We start from the raw sequence: 15,720 nt of genomic DNA on the forward strand, positions 1-15,720 counted from the left end.
CTGATCCTCATCATCTCTTATATAATTAGGATTTAGCATTAATATTTTATTTGAAAGTGAGTTCCACATAATGTTTATTTGAGAGATAGATGGTTTCTGGAGTTGAATCAGTGGTTTGAATATAGCAGAGTCAAGGTGTCTTGAGTTCTCTTGGCCTTTGCCTCATGGGGAAGGAGAGTGATGCTGAATTTAGACTGAACAGGGGCAGTAGAATTTAAATAGGGCCTAAGATAGTAGAGATGTTTTTAAGTATAGGTCAGCTTGAACGTTGTTTAAATTTAATAAATTAGCGATGACTTTAAGTTAGGAAGATGAGTATGAAAGCAAAAGAGCATAAAGATTTTCACCAATCTAAGGAATATGATTGGACCATACTCAAGGATCTGATAGGAGCACAACGGATGGGCAAATATGGGAGAAATTATGGAGTTAAGTAGATAACTGGTTTATAACCGAATGTAAAGAGTAAGAAGAAAGATGAAGGAGGCAGATGACTGACTTCAAGCTTCTAGGTGTACTGAATTCTCCAAGGCCTTTCTTGAACTCTGAAACATGGAGTATTAAACAAATATCTTGGACATATTTATAGTGATCTGAGGGAGTTTATGAAAGTCCTTAAGAGTTACAGTTTATTGGACTTTAAGTGACATTAATTTGAACTTTTTAGTAGTTGGAAACATTTTGATCCCGCGATCTATGTTTGGTGCCTTTCACTTAATGCTATTCTAAAATAGGTTTAATTTTATTATATATTTGGCAACAAAACTTTCTTCATATTTAATTTGAAATAAAACATTATGAATTTATGTCAACATCTTTACTGTATTATCTTTCAGTGTTTCATTAAACAAGCTAATAACCCTTTTTTTTAAGGTACAGCAGGGAAGAACTGGAAATGCAGAGAAGGAAACAGCGCTTCCATCTACAAAAGCAGAGTTTACTTCTCCTCCTTCTTTGTTCAAGACTGGACTCCCACCAAGCAGGTTAGTAAGACACTGATGATTTAGTTTTTTGGAGGCATTCGTTTCTTCACCTTAAGTGCTATGTAAAGTATAAAATCTCTGAATGATACATCAAAAAATTGGAACCTTCTATTTGGTTTTTAGTACAAAACGAATTCTTTGTGAAAAACTCTGCTGAGTGCTATTTGATCTGAAAAATCTAGGTAAGCAAGGAATGAACCATGGAGTATAGTTATATGTGTATATACAAAGAGACAATAATCTCATATTCCAGAAAGGTGGTGATAACAGTGGCCTTGCTGTTTCCTGTGCTTATTGTTCTTTCATAAGGAATTATTGAACATCCTAAGTCTAGAGCTACTGCCCTAAAGATGTTTACTGATTTTAGTAAAACATCATAGAAATTTTAGCCTGAGGAATCTTTCAAAATTAAAGCCATTTTCTTTTCTTTCTTTGGTTTGTTGTGATAGTACCTAACTTTAAGTTCCATAGGGTACCAATTGTAGGAGGCAAATATTTTGGCAAACGTCCTTTTAACTTAAGCGTAACACGTGATTAGCCTGTTACCAGAAAAATGATAAAGGGTAAGCCAAAATTAGAGAAGTTTGATGTCAGCAGGTTAATCTTGGGTTAGATAAAGATGACTTAAATCAGTTATTTCTATAACCTGAAACAAGTCAATAACTCAATTGTGACTAGTTCTCAGCCAGATCATTTACTTTTTGTGTTACTTACTTATTTTATGTAGTTTACTGTCATTATGATATTTCATACTGTATGACTGTAGGAAGAAAGCATGTAGTTTAGCTCTAAAAGAAAATTTTAAAACTTTTGGCCAAAACTAAAGGTCATAAAGCCATCTCAGATTTTGACTGTCTTTTCTCAGCTTAACAATTACAAGTTGTGGATGTTTCCAAATAAGGTTTTTTAAACTGAATGCGATCTCATAAAATGTTTGTCTAATAAGTTATGATAAGTGAGGAATATTGGTTCTTTTAATGTATAGTATTTGTTTTTTTCATATTTTACATGAGACCAACTTTCGTTCATTGAGTTTGTGGTGTTCTGCACTCTAAAATGGTGTAAGAGCTTGGACTCCAGGGCCAGACTTTTGGTTCAGTTTCTGGCTGTATTACTTACAAGCTGTGTGTTCTTGGGTACATCCCCTGTCTTCTTGTTCTTTCACTTCTTAGTCTATAAAATGCAGTAATTCTGCTGCTGCTGCTAAGTTGCTTCAGTCATGTCCCACTCTGTGTGACCCCATAGATGGAAGCCCACCAGGCTCCCATCCCTGGGATTTTCCAGGCAAGAACACTGGAGTGGGTTGCCATTTCCTTCTCCAATGCATGAAAGTGAAAAGTGAAAGGGAAGTCACTCAGTCATGTCCGACTCTTTGAGACCCCATGGACTGCAGCCTACCAGGCTCTTCCGTTCATGGGATTTTCCAGGCAAGAGTACTGGAGTGGGGTGCCATTGCCTTCTCCAAAATGCAGTAATAATATTACAATAATACCCTCAATGTATATTAAATGGATTAATTTATTGAAGGTGTTTAGAATAGCAGTGCATACATAATAATTATTTTTAGATGTCATTATCATGATTAAACTAATTGAATCAATAGCAGTTTTTCTGTGTTTTGCCCACTTCTAACTAACGCACTGCCCCCCCCCCCACCCCCGCTTTAAAAATTTGGGTCAAATCATGTAGGACATTGTGCCATTATAAGGGTTTGACTTTTCCTGTACATGAAATATATGGGGAGTCTCCCTCAGATTTTGAGCAAGGGAATGAAGTAATCTGATTTGGGTTTTTAAAGTCTCAATTTAATTGCTTTATTAAGCTCAGATTACAGAGGGATTAAGGGTAGTAATTGGGAGGCCAGTTAGGAGGCTGCAGCAATTATCTAGCAAAGATAATGGTAACTTGGACCAAGGTGGTAGTGGTGCAGATGGTGAGACCTAGTCAGATACTATATACATTTCAAACGTAAAAAGATCATTTATATCTGAGGTAGAAAAGACTATAGGAGAAATTACTTTTGGAGGGAGAATTTCAGAAGTTCAGTTTAGGACATGATAAAATTGAGATGTCTTCTAGATTTACAAGTATAAAATTTTCATGGGAAATGGATAAATGGATCTGGAGTGGAGGGGAAAGGTATAGAATAGAGGTACAAATTTGGGAATGATCAGTGTTTAAATAGTATTTGTTTGAGTCTGTGAAACTGAATTAGACTATGAAAGAGTTAAGTATTAATAGAGAAGTAATAAGTGGACAGAGCCTTGAGGCACTTCCATGCAGGTCAGAAAAATAAGGATGGACCAGTAAGTAAGAGGAGACTAGTAGAGATGAATGACTGATGAAATAAGAAGAAAACCCAGTGTACATCTTAAAAAGGAACAAAGTTGGAGGAATGTTTAACTATCAAATAATATTGACTGACCAGGAATAGAGGACTGGGGCTGACTGAGATTTTAGAATGCAAAGGTTGTGGTGATTCTGACCAGAATCGTTTTAAAATGGTGTAAGATGAAGATTTTAGAAAGAATTTTTGGAACGGATTCAGGAGACAACATAAGAGGAAGGAATTAGAATGAGACAACTAGAACAAGTGATTAGAATGAACAATTTTTTTTGAGGTTTTTTGTTTTCCTTTTGAGGGTATCTAGAGAGAAATTTGGGATACTTTTGACAGTATCTAGAGGGAAACGTGGGATTGGGAGGAGATTTTTGTTTGTTTGCTTTTGCCGAAATGGAATTATAACATATTTTTATGAGAATGAGTTACTAGAAGGGAAAATTAATGATGTAAGAAAGGAGAAAGTACCATTGTTAAAGCGATGTCCTTAAGGTCAGAGCTTGTAGATGTAGTGTGCAAGTGAAGGATTTAACCTTCAGGAGAAGCGGAGGCAATTCATTTATTGTAGTAGGAGAAAGGAGCGCTTTCCTGGTGGCTCAGTGGTAAAGAATCCTTCTGCCAGTGCAGGAGACACAAGTTTTATGCCTGGGTTGGAAAGATCCCTGGAGTAGGAGACAGCAGCCCACTCCAGTGTTCTTGTCTGGTAAATCCCATGAGCAGGGGAACCAGGTGAGCTACAGTCCATGGGGTCACAAAAGAATCAGACACAGCCTACAGACTAAACAGCAATAGGCGGAAGGCCAGGATTCAGTGAAGGTGTGTGGGGGTTGGTGAGGGTGGTGGGTAGTTAATAATGATGGGAGCCACTGAAAGTTCTCTCTGTGATTGCTTCAATTTTTCCCAGCAGCATAGGATGCAGACTTACCTGGTAAAAGTGAGAATAATGGAAGGGAGTATTGAATATTTGAGAGGGGAGGAGATGATATGAAATAGTTATTTAGAGGGGTATGAATAAAGTAGGGAAAAGAAGTAGGATTGCTAGGCAGTTACCTGGAGGGAAATGTGGGGTCAAGTGAGGGCTTTTTATCCCCCCAGATGGGAGAAATCACAGCATTTTTATATGCTGTTAGGAATGAGTTAGAAGAGTGAAAAATTGGTGACACAGGAAAAGAGACTCTACATTCTTCCGAACTGTTCTTGAGGTTGATAGCCATAAGTTGAAATAAGACCAGTCAACTTGTTTGGGTATGTTGCTCTGTCCATTGTCAGGTGTTCATGTGTTCATGAAGAGTGGCTGGAATTGGATTTAGCAGGAGTTGAAGTTTTACCAGACATGTATGACAAAGGGATATAGAGAGGACAAGAAGGTGTACTTGAAAGCGTGATTATAATGAGGAATCATGGATGCAAGGAGTGATGAAGGGACACTGGTGGGTATGACACAGTAAAAAGGATGTAACGAAAGGATTGAAAGAATTAGCTGACTCATCACTACTACTGAAAAGAATGGATACTCCCACCACAGCTTGTAGAAACAAACCCAGCATGTCAATACGGTCACTTTTGGATACAGAGAACAGTATTCATTGCTCATTAGAAGAACTTGTTTTCGGGATTCATCTTTACTTGATCAAAAGGATACTTTTCAGCCACTGTGAAGTATTTCTCTAAATAAGTATTTGTTTTTATTCTTATATATTTACAAAGTGTATCTGTTTTATTCTCTGTACTTATGGAAATTAGATGTTTTTGAAAGTAAGCTTCTATTGACTTTAGGGGGAAGACAGTGAATGTCTTTTAAGTCATAATAGAGACCGCATAGCAAATATTTAGCAGTAATGAGGTGTACTACTGATGTAGTTACTATTTCTTTTTTTAAAATCTTAGATTATTAACATATAGGTGACTGATAGAATGTTTACATAGAAATTATTTTTTAATGGTTCTTTGTACTTTATCGGTAGAAATGTTGGATTTCTGACTTTCTGTACTGCCCAGCAAATTGACATAATTAAATAAAATGTTAATATTGAACATATCAGAAAGTTTTGCTTAGTTTTTAAAAGTTTTCATATAGAACAGGAAACAGAATATTACCATTACTACCAGAAGCCCCTGTTGTGCCCCCTCATTTATTGTTTTCATTTTTTAGTATTGAAAAAAAATTCAGACTTATGAAGAGGTGCAGGAAAAGTATTATACACAGTTCACTCAGATTCACTAATTATTAACTTTTTGCCATATTTGCTTTATAATTTCTCAGAAATATTTTTTCCTGAACCATTTGAATGCTAATTATAGACATTATACCCTTTTTCCTTGACTGCTTCAATGTATATTCCTAAGAACAAAGACATTGTGTTCCATAATTACAGAGAACAGTTACCAAAGTCAGAACATCTAATAATGAATCAGTACTTTAGTATATAACCAATAAATTTTGCTGATTACTATATTTCAATAATATCTTTCATGATAATTCTTTTCTTTCCTCCTGGATTTAGGGTTCAGTCTAATATTATTCATTACAATTAATTCTTTTATCTCTATCTTTGATCTAGGACAGCATGAGCATTCTTTGGGTTTGTTGACATTAACTCTTAAAGAATTCTATCTGGTTATGTTGTAAATCATCCTTCGATCTGGTTTTGTCTGATATTTCTGTATTATTAGGTTTAGGTTTTGCTTTTTGGACAGGAATACTACCTAAGTAATGCTGTGTTCTTCTCATTGAGTTAGCCTGTAGGTGCTTGATGTCAATTTGTCTCATTATTAGTGATGATAACTTAATTACTTAGTTGTTGTGGTGTCCTTTGGGTTTCTACAAAGTTACTGTATAAATAGGTAATCTGTGAGGAGAGTGCATCAATATTCTCTTCCAAGAATTTTAATGTTCAGTTATGATTTTAATTTAATCAGTTATTACTTCAAAATAGTTATTGTCTGTTATTCCTCTACATTTTAGTTGACATTCCACCTTAAAAATGAGTTTTCCCACCTCCCTCACTTATTTATTATTAGATGCAGTTTTTATTTTATATGCTTAAGAGAGTATGTGTGACATTAATATTGCTTATTACTTTGTGTGGATACCACACACACACTGTAATTCATACTGATTCTCAAATTATTTCAAATTCAGTCTGTGGGAGCTTTAAACCAGCTCCTATGACCTTTTGACATGTCCCAACCATCTCTTTTTTTGATGACTTCTTTATTTTCTGGTACTCCTAGATGTTTTAGTCTTGTCTTATACTTTCCCTGCCCCTTCCATAGTAGCATCCATTTCTTGAGGGATCCTGATGCTTTTTAGTTGGAAGCGGTAGTTAGAAACCACACTCTTGGCACTAATTATCTCATTGCTACTGAGGTGATACAGTCCTTCTAGTCCTTTTCAGCACTCAGAGATAGGAAAAATTAAGCAGTTTTGATATGAAATTGCCATATGTACATTATTTTTGTAAAATTTTAGTCACACAGTCATGTTTCATTTACTTCCAGTTTGAAACCACAGATTCTACTCCTCTTTCTTTATTTCGTATTGAATCTTCTTAGTAATCATTTAAAAGTAATTTGATCCATTGTTTGTTGCTATTCAGTATTAGCATTTCTTCTCCACACTTATTTTTTTGTACATGTTCAGAACATTTAACATAGTTCCACAGGCAAGGCTATCTAAAAGTAACTCAAATTACTCTTTGCCCAGTTTTTTTCATTTCTGTCAATAAAGAGTTTCATTTCATATAGTTTTTTTGTTTATTCTTCCTGTTTTTTAATATAAATAAGCAGATGTGTAAATATAAATATATATTTTTCCTATTGCTTTAAAAGGGTATTAAAGGATTGGCAGGAGTGAAGTAGTTAAACACACAAGATAAAATTAACTTTCTTTAGAATTTTACTTTGAACAACTTTAATTATTTTCAAAAACCCTGGGTGCGTTTCACTATCTGAAATAAAATTTACGCACCTGAGTCAGTCTTTGTTGTTGCTCAGCCATTCAGTTGTGTCTGGCACTTTGGAACCCCATGGACTGCAGTGCACCAGACTTTCCTGTCCTTCATTATCTCCTGGCGTTTGCTCAAAATCAAGTCAGTGATGCCATCTCATCCTCTGTCATCACCTTCTCCTCATGCCCTCAATCTTTCCCAGCATCAGTGTCTTTCCCAATGAGTCAGCTCTTTGCATCAGGTGGCCAGAGCATTGGAGCTTCAGCATCAGTCCTTCCAGTGAATTCTCAGGACTGATTTCCTTTAGGATTGACTGGTTTGCAGTCCAGGGAACTCTCAAAAGAGTCTTCCCAGCACCATAATTTCAAAGTATCAATTCTTCGGCACTTAACTTTCTTTATAGTCTAACTCTTACATCTGTACATGACTACTGGAAAAACCAAAGCTTTGACTGTACAGAGCTGTGTTGGCAACATGATATCTCTGCTTTTTATTACAGTTTCTAGGTTTGTCATAGCTTTCCTTCCAAGGAGCAAGTGTCTTTTAATTTCATGGCTGCAGTCACCATCTGCAATGATTCTGGAGCCCAGAAAATAAAATCTATCACTCTTTCCACTTTTCCCCCTTCTATTTGCCATGAAGTAATGACACCAGATGCCATGATCTTAGTTTTTTGAATGTTGCATTTTAAGCCAGCTTTCACTCTTTTACCCTCATCAAGACGCTCTACAGTTCCTCTTTGCTTTCTGCCATTAGGATGGTATGTTATGGTATCTGCATGGCTGAGGTTGTTGATATTTCTCCCAACAATCTTGATTCCAGCTGGTGATTCATCCAGCCCAGCATTTTACATGATGTGCTCTGCATGGAGCAGGGTGACAACATACAACTTTGATGTACTCCTTTCCCAATTTTGAACTAGTCCGTTCTTCCATGTCCAGTTCTAACTGTTGCTTCTTGTCCTGCATAGAGCTTTCTCAGGGGACAAGTAAGGTGGTCTGGAATTCCCATCTCTTTTAGAATCTTCCACAGTTTGTTGTGATCCACCCAGTCAAAGGCTGTAGTGTAGTTAGTGAAGCAGAAGTAGATGTTTTTTGGAATTCCCTTGCTTTCCTTATGATCCAACAGTTGTTGGCAATTTGGCCTCTGGTACCTCTGTCTTTTCTAAACATAGCTTGTACTTCTGGAAGTTCTTTGTTCTTGTACTGCTGAAGCCTAACTTGAAGGATTTTGCACATTACCTTGCTAGCATATGAAATGAGTGCAGTTGTTTGAACATTCTTTGGCATTGCCCTTCTTTGGAATTGGAATGAAAATTGACCTTTTCAGTCTTTAGGACCTGTATAAAATTGGACACCACTGAATCTTTTCCATCTTTATTTCCAACTTATGGTGTGTAAACCCGCCTTTCTTTTAGGTGGGTCTACCAGGTGTCTTTGGAAATAGTATCTCCCTGTTGTTTCTATGCTTATTTCTCATATCCATTCTTCATAGAATTTTGGTTTGTGTTCAAAATCTTAAATTTACAAAGTGTACAACCTTGGATGGATATTGTAAACTCTTGTGTCTGCAAAACGGGAGTAATAATTTCTAGACTAAAGGATGTAATGAGAAGCAAGTATGTTAGGGTATAAAAGTACATTGCCAGCACTTATCAGTCTAAGCAATTATACCTTGCTTGACTAGTAATGCAAACTAAGAACCTTCCTAATTTATCATTTGAAGTTTTAAACAAGGTGATAGTATATGGAAATGTATTTTGTGTGTCTTTATTGTTAAAGAATTTAAAGCTTTTTTCCTGGGCAACTTGATGATATATTAGTGTGCTTTTAATTACTTTCACTTACAGACTTAAATATATAAATTATGATCAGATGTTTTGGTCACAGCACCTAAAAGAAAAGTAAAGGGAGGAACCATGTCTAAATTTTATTTCTTCAATTTCTTTTCTTTGGGGGTCACCATTATATATTCCCTGTGAGTATGAATTTTCTGGTCAACTTGGCTTTGATAAAATTTCTTAAGAGAAAATAAACTTACTCGTTCTCAAAAGAGTATTTATCGGAAAGTCAAAAATATTCTGACTTTTCAGTAAATATCCAAATGATCATTGATGCAGAGCAAAATACATTATTTATAGTCTTAGAATAGTCTCGTTGCATATATTATTTTAATAGGTTATAGAATGACAGTTTGCATATATGACTATTATTTTAAAGGTACCCTCATTGATATTTTTGCAGATGTGTTACATTGATCTTAGTTTTAAAATTAATATATTTTTTATTTTTGTCTGCTCTGGATCTGTTACTGTGTGAGGCTTGTCTCTGGTTGTGGGTAGCAGGGGTTAATCTCTAGTTGTAGCGCGCGAGCTTCTCATTGTGTTGGCGTCTCCTGTGGAGCATGGGCTCTAAAGCAAGCAGGTTTCAGTAGTTGTGGCTCATGTGGTTAGTTGCCCCAGAGCATGTAGAATCTTCCTGGACCAGGGATCGAACCCGTGTCCCCTGCATTGGCAGGTAGATTCTTAACCATGGGACTACCAGGAATTTTAGTTTTTAAAGTTGCAATCCTCCTTGAAGAACAAATAGAAAATTTCAAGAGTTGTTTTCAATAAAGAAAAGTTAGATGTGACTGGTGTGGAGTGGTGTTTGAGTCTTCACTTTTAATATTTCTGTGGAACTCAACATTTAATAGCAGTGTTACTAATATAATTTCTAATTAATAACTAACTTTGTTATTATAGTGTGTAAATAAACACTTGGATTTATATTTAACCTGGCCAGCAACATGAACAGCCTATTTACTGATCCCCAAAGGGCCAGACAATAGAGCGTTTGTTTTCGTCATTCTACTATTGATAATGAATCAGTAGCCGTATTTGTAGAAAGAGAATGACTACTTTCTTAAATTTACAGCAGTTTCATGACATGGACATTGGATTTGGATATTATATTTGGGTTTGCACTTACGTTAATTTAGGATAGTTTCCTTAAATGTCTAGGCCTGTGTTTCCATGATTGTAAAATGATGGGGCTGGACTATTTTATCTGAAAAAGCCCTTCTAATCCTGAAATTCTTTATTTTCTGGCTAGTCCCTGGTTTACATGGAAGAGGAGATTTGAGAAATTAGGGAATTTGCCCAGATTCATGGCTAAGTTAGAGGCAGAGCCAGGGCAAGGATCCCTGTTTTTTTTGCCTTCAAATGTTGCCAGTCAGGCAAGTTGACTTTCATAAGCAAAGCCATAGAAATACTTAAAATCATTTATTTTAATGTAACTTTAAACTTTGTTGCTTTTACTGCTACTGTTTGAGCATCTGAAGTTTCTTTTATATAGATCATTTGACTTACAATTTTTAACTTAGTTTTTCTTTTGATGTAAGCTTATTTCTTGAAATAAATTGGCCAGTTTTAAGGAAGATACTAGTTCTTTAATCTGAAAATGATACATCTCAGTACTTAGACTGTATAACTCCCCCCACGCTTCGCCTTCTCCCCCCCAAAAAAAGATGGTTTCGGTAACTTAGAAAACTCCTATTCTGACTTTGTGATTAATGTCAGGGGGTAGTTACTAGGAATTTTGGCACTGTATTTTCAGTGTGTATTTTGTGCTTTTGAAAATTAGAAGTAAAAACTGTAAGTGAAAGTGCACACACTTTCTTAGAGCGGAAGATAGCGAATGAGATTCCAGCTCTTTTCCAGCTCTTACAATGAATGTAGCTGAGAAATGGGGGGTTAGTTCTGAAGCATTCCTTAAGTCTGTATAAGAACAATTGTACGATGGTTGAAATCCTTTTCATAAGTTACTGTATTTGGAGACACAGACTTTTCTCACCATGTTACTGTTAATTTATATAGTACTGTGTTTTGTTTTAACTCTTGAAGCTCACTGTAAAGAATAATACAGTCTAGTATTGAGTCTAGTTTGTTTTGTTCGTTCAGATTTGTTACTCTTGTAAAAGCCAGTTAGTGAGAGGAATGAAGTAGAATGAACACAGAAAATTAGAATTGGCATTGCAGATGATTTCTACAGTCTTATCACAGTGTTCAGTTTATTTCTGTGTTTTGTTTCCATTTTAAATTTTAAACTGTGCTCCCTTTAGTTTATTAGTTGCAAATTCTACATTGTTTTATTAAGCTTTTTTCCAATATCATAATACTTTTAAACCAAATCAAACTCTTGAAAGAGGAATAATAAAAATTCCATTACAGTGTAGAATTACTAAAATATTTAAACCTACTTGGGGTTCTTATAATAGACAAACATAAGACTTTTGAAGTGGATGTTAAATGAGCATTAAATCTAAGATTGACTTCCTCATTTGTTCTTGCACTGTTTACTGTTCTGTCTTAATTTGTATACTGAAAAAAATGAGATTTGTATACTGAGAAAAATGTACCTGTTCTTCAAAGCATTTGAGCACTCTGAATGCATGTTGCTATATTGTGTGGCTTGTAAGATTTTATGTGATTGGACATATGAAGGTCTTTATTTTTTTTAATTACCTGTAGAAGCATGTCTTTTCCTATCAGTGATATATTTAAAAAATGCAGCTGAGCTTAAAATGTGGTATTCTCTACCAAAAGTGGATCCTGCTTTGCCTGTTGCAAATAGATTGGTTGATAGTGTATTTGGAATCCAGCGCATAATATGTACCCCACTCTTGTTCTTCCCTCATCTAAGACGTCCTCCCTTCCCATCTGATACGGCTAAATCCATTCTACATGTCTTTTAAGGCTCTTTCTCCTAAGTAGCTTAAAAAAATGTAATATCAGTTTTCATGCAGAATTGTTACAGCCATCTATTCAGATGTATGACCTGACTTAGATAATCATACCACCAAGTACATCTGTCTTTAATTTGGCAATATGAAATAGTCACATAGTGTTTTCCTAGAGATTTCACTCTTGAAATATCTCCTGCTTCGTTCTTATTAGAACCTCTGTAGTGAGAAAACTACATTCATAGATTTCTGCAAGGATATGTGTTTCATTCCTTTTGGTTTTTTAGACTAGACGTTCTCAACTTTCTTTGAAGCAGTAAGCCCTTTGAAAATTTGCTGCAAACTGTGGACTTTTGCCTAGAAAATACATGTATTTTTATGTACATATTTAGGTTCAGGGACTTCTTGATTTCTCTGTATCCCATGCATGCTAGTTAAAACTCTTGCTCAGAAGTACAGTTAAATCCTTAGAGTAAGCCTGACCATCAAGAGGGCAGTGTTCTCAAACCACATTGTTTTGCTCCCTGATTAAATTGCTTTTATTGACTCGTACATTGTTATGCTTCACCCAGTATGGAGGAAACTTGAGAAACTGGATGTGAAATTCACTTCCATTTTGGCTGTAGTAATATTGGAAACTTTGTCGCTATTTCAGTGTTTTTCAAAGCATGAAATTGCCATCCATTAGTTGGGTATGAGATCACTTTGGTGGTCTGAACCACCAAATATTAATTGGTTTTAGTTTTTTCCCCCTGTATTATATGTAAATATTAATACAGGCATATTTGATTTTCCTTTATAGTGTGTGTTAGTACTGTTTTATGAAACTGCTGTTTTTTATATAATGTATGTGCTGGATTTCTGTGTAAAATATATTTACTAAATAACTGTTTTGTGGTTTAAAAGCTTAAAAACTACTTAAAAAAAAAAAACTTAAGATGTAATCAAAGGAGAAACTTTTTGTCTTTTTACCCCTATCTATAAAATGAGAGAGGTAAAGTACTACCTCATAGGATTGTTATGAGATGTAAATATATGTAAAGTGCTTAGAACAGTGCTTTCCTAGCACCATAGTAGATGTTCAGTAAATGCTAGCTATCATAATTACCAAGAAAAGTAATCTTCAGAGCTAGTGTTTTGTTTTTATCTTAAATGCACACTAGAGACTTTTGTTATTAACAATGTCCTTTATTTTGACTGCTAAAAAAAAAACAGAGATAAATTTGTGGCCAAAGATTAGTAACTAACCTTTTGTCTGTCTTCTCTTGGTCCCGAGTTCATGACTTTAGATTTTCTGCTGTATCTATGTAAGCAGCTCTCAGAGCCTTTCTGGAACATCAGAGTTATCAAAATATGGCATTTTAATTTGATTCCATTAAAATTTCAGAGTTGTTTTCATATTCATCTGTGTTAGGAGAAGAGGTAGAGGTTCTTGTGAATATTTACTGCCTGCATTAAACTAGATTGATGAAACTGTAGCTATCCACCATGGTTAGTTACTGTCTTTTCACTTTTTACTGTGTGATTGAGTCTAATATAGAGAAGAGAATCTTGATAACTACATTAACTGCTGTCTGCCTTACTGAACAAGTTTTTAAGTCCAATTAAATCTGTGCTTTGTAGAAATCCAAGTTATAGTAGATCTTCATGGTGAAGCTCTACTAAATCTTTTTATACACTGAAATAGAAAGTGGTGCATCAGAAACTTTAATAATAATATGGTTCAATATCGTTCTCCATAATGTGGCATCAGAATGATACTTAATTATGTTAACATTAAATATTATCAAAGTAAATGTTACTGTGATACATATGTATCTGTTCTAAAATAATAAAATTTCTCATCAGTTTCTAATTCCTAACAAAATTTTTGATTAAGTTAAATCAATTTGTGTGGTAAAAGTGCTTGGGCAAGGAGATGTTACCATTATGGAAATATAAGGAATTGCAATTTTTTAGACTCCCTCTAGCCATATATGTTTGTTAAGACTCCTTTCTCATTTGTATGTTTTTAGAAACATAGTATTTGCCATTTTGAATCTTCAGTGATAGCCAGCTAAGTCACTGTAGTCATGTCTGACTCTTTGCAACCATATGGACCATATCTCACCAGGCTCTGTCCATGGCATTCTCCAGGCAAAAATACTGGAGTGGCTGCCATGCCTTCTTCCCTGGGGTCTTGCCCACCAAAGGGTCAGACCATGTCTCCTGCAGCTCCTGTATTGCATGCAGGCGGATTCTTTACCTCTGAGCCACTGGGGAAGCCCTTTTAGTGATAGAGTAACCCATTTAAAGCTGAAAAAGATAATCAGGCTTCTCTAACTACACTGAAGATCAAATTTTGTTAAATGAGTACTCCCATGTGGCCCTGAAATTTTGAAAGCACAAATGCTTAGAAGTTCATGGTCAAAGTTATAGAATCTTTCCCTTTTGTTACTTTAACAATTTGGAGGATTTGTAATGCAGGTTGCAAACCCAAACAACTTTGTGAGAATTTATTCTTGACAGGAATAAATTTTAAAAGATTGGAGTGGGGAGAATCCAGTGATTGAGAACAGAAGAGAATGGAAGAGAAACAGAGTAGAAATAAGGACTTTTACAATGAAGTCTAGGTACAATAAATGGTGAGAGAAGTCCAGACCTCAGGATATATACCTTTATCTGCTAAGATGTTAAAATTTGAGATATGTTTTTATATGGGAGAATGGATGACATGTGCATTTCATGTGAAATTATAGTGGTCATAGCTTTATAAGTATTTTAAGTTTTAGGGAAAAGTTACAGCAGTATTTGTTCTGTCAGAAGTATATGAATTTTCCTAATCCATACATGTTAGGATAGTTTCCCAGCTATACTAAAGGATACCAGTGAAGGAAAATCACTTTTGATCTTTGAGATCATGAGGAAACTTGGGGAGGTCAGTGACCCAGGCATAAAATCAGTAAGGCTTGAACGTTTAATAAAATATATTAATATAAATCTTATATGGGCAGGATCAGTAGTTGAAGACATTTCAAATGACATTATTGGCTTTTTATAGGGCTCTCTTTTTCTGAGCATAAAATTATTTATTGGTCATTTCAAGGCTTACTTGAGACATATTTCCACCAATTCTTGCTTTCCAAAAGTCCTAAATTTTTCAAGGGCTCCTGTATCTTGCTGGAAGGCAGCATGGCTCAAGGGAAGGAATCTGAGGCTTTGAAATCAGAAAGACTCAGATGTGTAAATTAGTTTTGCCGTTTAGTTATTCCTGAGGTCAGTGACATCACTCTAGCTCTAGCTTTATCATCTCTGACTGGTATATGTTAATCTTCTTTAAGGGTTATTGTGAGGTTTAGGTAGAGAATGTAATTGCTCAACAAATAGTAGCTGCTGTTACTAGTCATTTTAAGGAACCTAACTTGATGACTGTGGAAGGATTTATGGTATTTTGATTGTTCTAAAATTTTAAAAGCACAGTTGTTCAGAACTGAAGTACAGATAAAGAGAAATTCATCTAATTTGCGTCCATTTTTCATTGCCAATGCCTACAAGTGACTTTTGTATTTTATTAACCATATGTATTTTTATATAGTCCTTACTTACATGCATAAATGGCTTTTAATGTTGTTTTATTTTTTTAATTTAACGTGTTAGATTTTCCTATTAAATTTGCAGCATTATTTTGTGATAGACTGTTTTTCCATCTACTCACAAACTTTAATGGTTGTAAATACAGTTGGAG

The 15,720-nt window shown here is 35.1% G+C and overlaps 1 protein-coding gene across 18 annotated transcripts in view; it reads left to right on the plus strand.

The window, feature by feature from the left end:
• The window catches only part of FIP1L1 (factor interacting with PAPOLA and CPSF1), a 66,314-nt gene that overhangs the window by 19,019 nt on the left and 31,575 nt on the right, over positions 1 to 15,720 (plus strand). For 16 of the 18 annotated variants that reach the window (XM_043447610.1, XM_043447592.1, XM_043447596.1 and 13 more), the window contains one exon: positions 874 to 983. In XM_043447610.1, the coding sequence (XP_043303545.1) occupies positions 874 to 983 (110 nt within the window). The remainder of the gene's footprint in view (positions 1 to 873; positions 984 to 15,720) is intronic. The other 2 variants (XM_043447594.1, XM_043447595.1) reach the window with 1 other exon arrangement.

Source organism: Cervus canadensis, chromosome 26 (genome assembly GCF_019320065.1).
Source record: "Cervus canadensis isolate Bull #8, Minnesota chromosome 26, ASM1932006v1, whole genome shotgun sequence".
Taxonomy (NCBI): Eukaryota; Metazoa; Chordata; class Mammalia; order Artiodactyla; family Cervidae; genus Cervus; species Cervus canadensis.